Here is an 8,008-nt window from a genome sequence, read left to right as displayed (position 1 = left end):
AAATAATTCATTTTATTGTATTGTAGCTGGTTGAAAATTTGGAAAATAGAAAAACTTTATTGTATTTATTGAGTTAATTTGTTTCCTTTCTTTAATTTTAAGAAAGGGTGCCTAGAAATCTTTTTACTTATTTATCTAAACTACTAAAGATAAATTAAATTGCTTCATGTATTAAAAAATCTCATTGCCAAATGATTCAATTGTAATTAATAAGGAAAAAAACTGTTTATCCTAACTCTGATGGTAGAAATTTCAGCTCTGGTAGGACAGGAGGTTGAAATCATGCAAAAGAAAGTTTTAGAGTAGAGGGAGCCTATATTCATAAATAGAAGTATTATGTAGAAAATGCATTTTGCCTTCAGTTATAAGAACTTATCTTGGATTTATCACATTCCAGGAGCATTTCATCTACCACACTTCACATAGCATTAAATCATTAATATATATTGAATGATTGCTTTTCCACACATGGAGCAACTCTTAAACCACATGGAATTTTTCAGGATGGAAATACCACTTCCTTTTTCAAATGAGTCATCTAGACCTCTGCTTGTCAAAGTATAGTCTATGGACTGTTGATGTAAGGAGATTTTGCAAGAATGTAAATCAATCGAATTACTAAGTATGCTTTTTAGATGAGCTGACTCTTTTCATGATAAGACTTTTTCAATAAGGGAAGCAGTATGTGATTTATATTCTGGTGCAAAGTCTTTTTCTAGTCTAGGACTAGCACTTTTGAGTAACTCTGATCTCGATATTTGTTTTTTTGCATCTTAGTGAAGTGAGATATTGCAGACTGCCTCTCTGCCACAAACACCTTGACATGCACGATAAAATATAATTAGAAAAACACAGCTGAGCTGGAAAGACAGAAGAAAAATTTCTGTTCATTAAGATCTCAATATTGGATTAAGAGTTTACCTTTCAGTGGTCAAGAGGAATATCTGAATAGATAAATACCCCACAATATAACTATTAATTTGGAAAATTCCATGAGGTTTTCCACACTAGTAGAACTAAAAAATAAGTAAAGTTGATGGACAGAAAATCAATACACAAACATCAACACATGCAGTTGGAAAGAAATCATTTGTTCCAACCATCACAATTAATATTGGGTGAGGCATGAAGCAGCAATGGGTGGTAAAACCTAATAGGAAATTTAAATGATAAGCAGTATTCTTGTGTAGTCTGAAATTATCTTTTTACAGTTGGCTAATCGGTTGCAAAAGAAAAATAGTAACTATATAAAGAGCAGAAATTGGACAGTACCTGACCATCAAATAAAAAATATCAGTGAGGGCAGAGGAATGTCTGCTTTCAGGTGAGATGACTTGAGACGGAACCAATATCACTACTTTGTGTTTCTGGTTGAGAACCCGGAATCTAATCATCAGCAAACACCAGACAAACTCCAAATGAGGAAGTTCTATTAAAAGGGGGAGGGTTTCCCTGGTGGCGCAGTGGTTGAGAGTCAGCCTGCCGATGCAGGGGACACGGGTTTGTGCCCCGGTCCGGGAAGATCCCACATGCCGCGGAGCCGCTAGGCCCGTGAGCCATGGCCGCTGAGCTTGCGCGTCCAGATCCTGTGTTCCGTAACGGGAGAGGCCACAACAGTGAGAGGCCTGCGTACCGCAAAAAAAAAAAAAAAAAAGAAGACATACAAAAATGACATATTTTGCACAAATTACAATACGAATGTCAATGTCAGTGTTGACAATGGGTAAATCTTGGGGTGGGAGGATTATGGAATTATTCTTTGGACTGTTCTTATTCTTGCATCTTTTATGTACATATGACATATTTCCAAATAAAAGGTTTAAATAATCAAAACCGCAGTATTTCTAAGCACTTGCAATTTAAAATTTATTAAAATCCTATTAATCAAGGGACTTCCTTTTTGGTGCAGTGGTTAAGAATCCACCTGCTAATGCAGGGGACATGGTTTCAAGCCCTCGTCTGGGAAGATCCCACATGCCGCGGAGCAGCTAAGCCCGTGCACCACAACTACTGTAGCCCGTGCACCTAGAGCCCGTGCTCTGCAACAAGAGAAGCCACCGCAATGAGAAGCTCACACACTGCAACAAAGAGTAGCCCCCGCTCGTCACAGCTAGAGAAAGCCCTTGCACAGCAACGAAGACCCAACGTAGCCAAAAATAAATGAATAAATTTATTTTTAAAAATCCCATTAATAGTAGCAATAAAAGTTATTAAGTATGCAAACAAAAGAAGAGCAAAGAGCATTTTTCTGACCATCCAAGTCTACAAAGATTTACCCACTACAGTCACTGACCAACAGTGCACTCTGTGTTTCAGACAGAGGAAATTAAAGATGACAACAGGATGCTCTGTGCTTTGGACAAACAGGTTCCTTAGATAGTTAGATGTAGCTCAGGAAGAGTTTTAATAAACCCAGTTTTTTTCATCTTCTCATAGGTAGAAAAGCACGTTAATCATTAACTTGAGATATCTGTTCTTTATGACTAGCAGTAATCTTTTACCAAGATGTATACTTGACTACATGCATTCCCTAGCCAAAAAAAAAAATAATAATAACATATATACTGGCTTCTTCCCCTACCTCTTTGGAGCAGTTCCTCAGAGCTATCTGAGAGGCTGTCTCCTGGGCTATAGTCCTCAGTAAGACCCTGAATAAAATTTAACTTGTGTGTTTTTCTTTCAGTCAATATTTACCTGGAGTGAATCTCTTAAAAATTAAAAGTTGTAAAAAACCATACAAAAGAGGACCTGAATGAATGGAGAGATGGAGATATATGTCATAGTCATGGATGGGAAGTTTCAAAGGCATGACAATGCTATCTATTCCTCCCCTCAAACTAAAATTCGATGCAATTGTCATTAATATACTGACAGGGATTCTCACAGAACTGAGCAAGATAATTTTTTAAATGTATAAGAAAAATAGGGATCAAAGACTATCCAGAAAAATTTGACAACGTAGGAAACTTGCCACACTAGATATTAAAAAGCTATAAAACTGATTGATATAGTATAGGCAGGATAGAGTTCATGTACAGGCATAGGCATGCATGGAAATGTAATTTGTGATATTGAAAATGTTAAGGAAAGGAATGACTAGTCAACCTGGCTGGGACAAACAGCCATGCACATGGTAACATTGTATTTCTGCCTTATATCATGCAAATAAATTCCAAAATTAATGAAGACATTTTTTAAAAGGTTTTTATTTTATTTATTTATTTTTGGCTGTGTTGGGTCTTCGTTTCTGTGCGAGGGCTTTCTCCCATTGCGGCGACCGGGGGCCAGTCTTCATCGCGGTGCGCGGGCCTCTCACTGTCGCGGCCTCTCCCGTTGCGGAGCACAGGCTCCAGACGCTCAGACTCATCAGTTGTGGCTCACGGGCTTAGTTGCTCCGGGGCATATGGGATCTTCCCAGACCAGGGCTCGACCCCGGAAGACACATTTTAAAAGTAAAGCTACATGTACAACAATGTGACTATAGTTAACAATACTGTATTGTATAATTGAAGTTTGCTAAGAGGGTAGATCTTAAGTGTTCTCACCACACACACACACACACACACACACACACACACACACAAAAGGAAAAGTGCAGCTATGTGAGACAACAGATATGTTAATTAGCTTGATTGAGATGATTGTTTCACAGTGTATACTTATACCAAAACATCACCTTGTTTTCTACCTATCTATCTATCTAATTTTTATTTGTCACTTATAACTCAATGAAGCTGGGGGAGAAACAGAATGACAGGAAAGTGCATTACATGACATAAGCACACTGACACAGATCATTAAATTAGCAGAATGCAGTCACGATAAAAGCACATTGTTTTCTTCAGGGAAAAAAGTATATTGGGCCATCCCTGGTGGTGCAGTGGTTGAGAGTCTGCCTGCCGATGTAGGGGACGCGGGTTCGTGCCCCGGTCCGGGAAGATCCCACATGCCGCGGAGCGGCTAGCCCGTGAGCCATGGCAGCTGAGCCTGCGCATCCGGAGCCTGTGCTCCGCAACGGGAGAGGCCACAACAGTGAGAGGCCTGCGTACTGCAAAAACACAACAGTGAGAGGCCTGCGTCTGCAAAAAAAAAAAAAAAAAAAAAAAAAAAAAATAAACACTTTAGAAGAAAATAGAGCAAAACGTGTAAGTTTAGGTAATGTGCTTCTTGAAATAAATATAAAATACACAAAGTATAAAGGAAAGGTTGATAAACTATTAAATGTAAAACTTTTGAGCATCGTTGTAAAGATAAAATGTTAGCCCCAGCTTGAACCCTCTTGTGCCCAGTTCTGGTTCACATTTCACTCCAGACATTGTAGTGCTCACCAGCTGCACACAGATGCAATACGATAGCATGTCAAGTCAGAGGTCTCACCTATCTTTCTTTGCCTTTCAGCCATGAGGCTTCTCTGATACTCCATGGGACATTTGCTGAACAACCCCATGCTGCCCAGCCTGCCAATACAACAAAGCTAATGCCCTTGAGCAACAGGGGTGGGGACCACTATGAAGGTTTCCTCTTCCTTTCAGTGATACATTCTACATGCTTTTCAAAAGGCCTTGCTAGGACCGAGACCCTGTAACTTACTGTAGGGGCCAGCTTATTACACCTCCCTTGTGTTTGCTTTCCTTCTGTTACGAATTATGTCGACTTGAATGAAAATGCGCAATGCAATGAATGTAGTTTATTCAGTGTCTTACTGAGGTCTATAGCCTGGGAGAGAGCCTCTAAGATAGCTCTGAGAAACTGTTCTGAGGAGGTAACGGGGGAGGCCCACATAAATATGATTTTGCTGAAGGGTACTTGTAATCAATCACACATCTCAGTAGAAGATTGCTGCTAGTTGTCAAGAACAAATATCTTAGTGATTTTAGTGTTTTTCTAAGTATGGCAAGAATATGGGTTCATAAAATTTTCTCCCGAAAATTTCTAACTATCTGAAGGCTAGTTCTGCCAGTTTTCCCAGAGTGCCTCATTCCTGATCTCTGCCCTGAATTTCTTTCAAGTTGTATTGAAGGTCAGTGACTGCAGTGGCTAACGACTTAATTCTTGTAGAACCAGTGGCGAGTGACATTCTTTAGTTTGCAGTTACATTGTGTTCCCTCTCCCTACAACCTGTCTCAATTCATATGTTGAAACCCCAACCTTCAGTAACTCAGAATGTGAACCTATTTGGAAATAGGGTCTTTATAGATGTAATCAGTTAAGGTGGGAACATGCTGGAGTAAGATGGGCCCTAATTCAATATGCCTGGTATCCTTGTAAAAGGGTAAACTTTAGACACAGACATAAACACAGGGAGAACATCATGTGCAGATGAAGGCAGAGCTCTACAAACTGAGGAATGCCAAGGATTTTCAGCAAACCACCTGAGAGACAGAGACATAGACATGGAGCAGATTCTTCCTTATAGCTCTCAGGAGGAACCAACCTGGCTGACATCCCGGTCTCAGATGTCTAACCTCCAGAACTGTGAGATAGTGCATTTCTATTTTTTAAACCACATGGTTTGTGGCACTTTGTTATGGCAGTGATAGTAAACTAATACAATTTGTAATAGCAAAATGTTTAGTCAGGTTAAAATGGTAACACTCACTCTCAGAACTGATGTGTCACTAGCAGCCAGTGGAGCTTTTCCAGTGACGAAACTTTATAGGAATATTTGTAGAAATGGAGGAGGCCCACCCTACTCCCATATGTCCTCATCTTAACTAATTACAACTGCAATAATGCTATTTCCAAATAAGGTCACATTCTGGGGCATTGGGAGATAGGCCTTAAATATATAAATTTTGGGGGACACAAACTCATAAGCGTGCTCCCTCTGGCTCTCCAAATTCATGTTCTTTTCACATGTAAAATACATTCACTGTATCCCAACCTCCCTAAAGGTCTTCACCCATTCCACTATCCAAGCTCATCTGATTATCATCTAGAATTCCCTGGCAGTCCAGAGGTTAGGACTCTGGGCTTTCACTGTCAAAGGCCTGGGTTCAATCCCTGGTTGGGAAACTAAGATCCTGCAAGCTGTGCGGCACGGCCAAAAAAAAATACATCATCTAAATCAGGTATGGGTGAGACTTGAGGAATAATTCATCCTGAGGCAAAATTCCTGTCCAGCTGTGAACATGTGAAACCAAACATCAGGTTATGTACTTCCAAAATATAATGGTGGGACAGGCATAGGATAGGCATTCCCATTCAAAAGGAGAAAAATCAGAAGGAAACAAATAATCACTTGTCCCAAGCAAGTATGAAACCTGACAGAACAAATTCCATTAGATTTTAAGTCTTGAGAATAATCTGCTCTGATTATGCACTGCCCTCCTGGTCACAGAAAAGTAGATTACCTCACCCCCTGGGTCTGTGCTCCCTGGACCCTGGTGGCAATGGCAGCCTTGTCAAACTCTGAACCACCAGTAGGATCAGTCTTCCATTTTCTTGAAGGATAACATGTATTCCTAGACAGATAGCTCTGTTGGCCCATTTCTTGCCTCTGGAATCCTAGAAATCTGACAGTCTTCTTTATTTTATCCTGTTTCTGTCTCCTTTAGTCCAATCTGTCAGTATTTCTGCTGATAGAACATTCACAAAAATCTTGTTGGTTTCCTATGAAATTCATAGGAGTCCAAATCATCAAACAAGAGGGACCGTTATAGATCTTTCCTGGACAACGACAACTTTATTCCTGGTTTCTACTGAGATAGTTGATTGGATCCATGAGTCACATGCCTAATCCCTTTAGCAAACAGTTGTCGAGTCACATTCTTAATCCTGTAGCTTAAACTACACGCACACACACACACACACACACACACACACACACACACCCCTTGCATGAAAGCATGCATGCATTTCTGTTGAACTTAAGTTTAATTTGGGAAAGAATCACATTTTTGTGATATGTCATGCCATCTGTAAACATTGTATATCTACCCCATTATTCTCCTTTTCTATCTTTCAGTAATGTTTAGTTATTTTTTCAATATGTATCTTCCTCAGTTTTAAAAATTAGCTTTATTCCTATATACTCTAATATCTTTGTGGCCTTTACAAATGGGGTTGCATTTCTATTGCATTTTACAATGTCATTGTTGGACTATGAAATTGCTGTATATAAATAAATATTTATCTATAGCAAAACAATTAGATTTAATATTCTAGTGGTTTGTCTAATGAATTTGCTTGCTTTTTCTATATAGATATCACCTTCAAATAATAATAATTCTGATTCTTCCTTTCTCTTTCTCCTACATCTTATTTTTCTTTCTAGTTTGTTACATTATGTAGTTTTTACTAATTGGAGTGGTAGTGAATATCCTTGCTATGCTGCAAACTTTAATGAGAATTAACCTAAGATTCACAATTCCTGGTTTCTTTTATTTTTTTTTAAATTTTTTATTTATTTTATTTTTTTACTTTTTAACATCTTTATTGGAGTATAATGGCTTTACAATGGTATGTTAGTTTCTGCTTTATAACAAAGTGAATCAGTTATACATATAAATATATCCGCATATCTCTTCCCTCTTGCATCTCCCTCCCTCCCACCCTCCCTATCCCACCCTTCTAGCTGGTCACAAAGCAACGAGCTGATCTTCCTGTGCTATGTGACTGCTTCCCACTAGCTATCTATTTTGCATTTGCTAGTGTATAAATGTCCATATATACACTACCACTCTCTCACTTTGTTCCAGTTTACCCTACCCCTTCCCCATGTCCTCAAGTCCATTCTCTAGTAGGTCTGCATCTTTATTCCTGTCTTGTCCCTAGTTCTTCATGACCTTTATTATTTTTTTTAGGTTCCATATATATGTGTTAGCATATGGTATTTGTTTTTCTCTTTCTGACTTAACTTCACTCTGTATGACAGACTCTAGGTCCATCCACCTCACTACAAATACTCAATTTCGTTTCTTTTTATGGCTGAGTAATATTCCATTGTATATATGTGCCACATCTTCTTTGTCCATTCATCTGTCAATGGACACTTAGGTTGCTTCCA

General features: G+C 38.8%; 1 protein-coding gene across 1 annotated transcript in view; it reads right to left on the bottom strand.

Annotated features, from left to right (window-relative positions):
• Nucleotides 1–6,553: 6,553 nt before the first annotated feature.
• OR2B11 (olfactory receptor family 2 subfamily B member 11) overlaps nucleotides 6,554–8,008 on the bottom strand; it is an 8,661-nt gene continuing 7,206 nt past the window's right edge. Inside the window, 1 exon segment of the mRNA XM_024134333.2 lies at nucleotides 6,554–6,612. Within this exon segment, the coding sequence (XP_023990101.2) occupies nucleotides 6,554–6,612 (59 nt within the window).

Source organism: Physeter macrocephalus, chromosome 2 (assembly GCF_002837175.3).
Source record: "Physeter macrocephalus isolate SW-GA chromosome 2, ASM283717v5, whole genome shotgun sequence".
Classification (NCBI taxonomy): Eukaryota; Metazoa; Chordata; class Mammalia; order Artiodactyla; family Physeteridae; genus Physeter; species Physeter macrocephalus.
The sequence above is the reverse complement of the archived record's forward strand: the minus strand, read 5'-3'. Positions and strand labels throughout refer to the sequence as shown.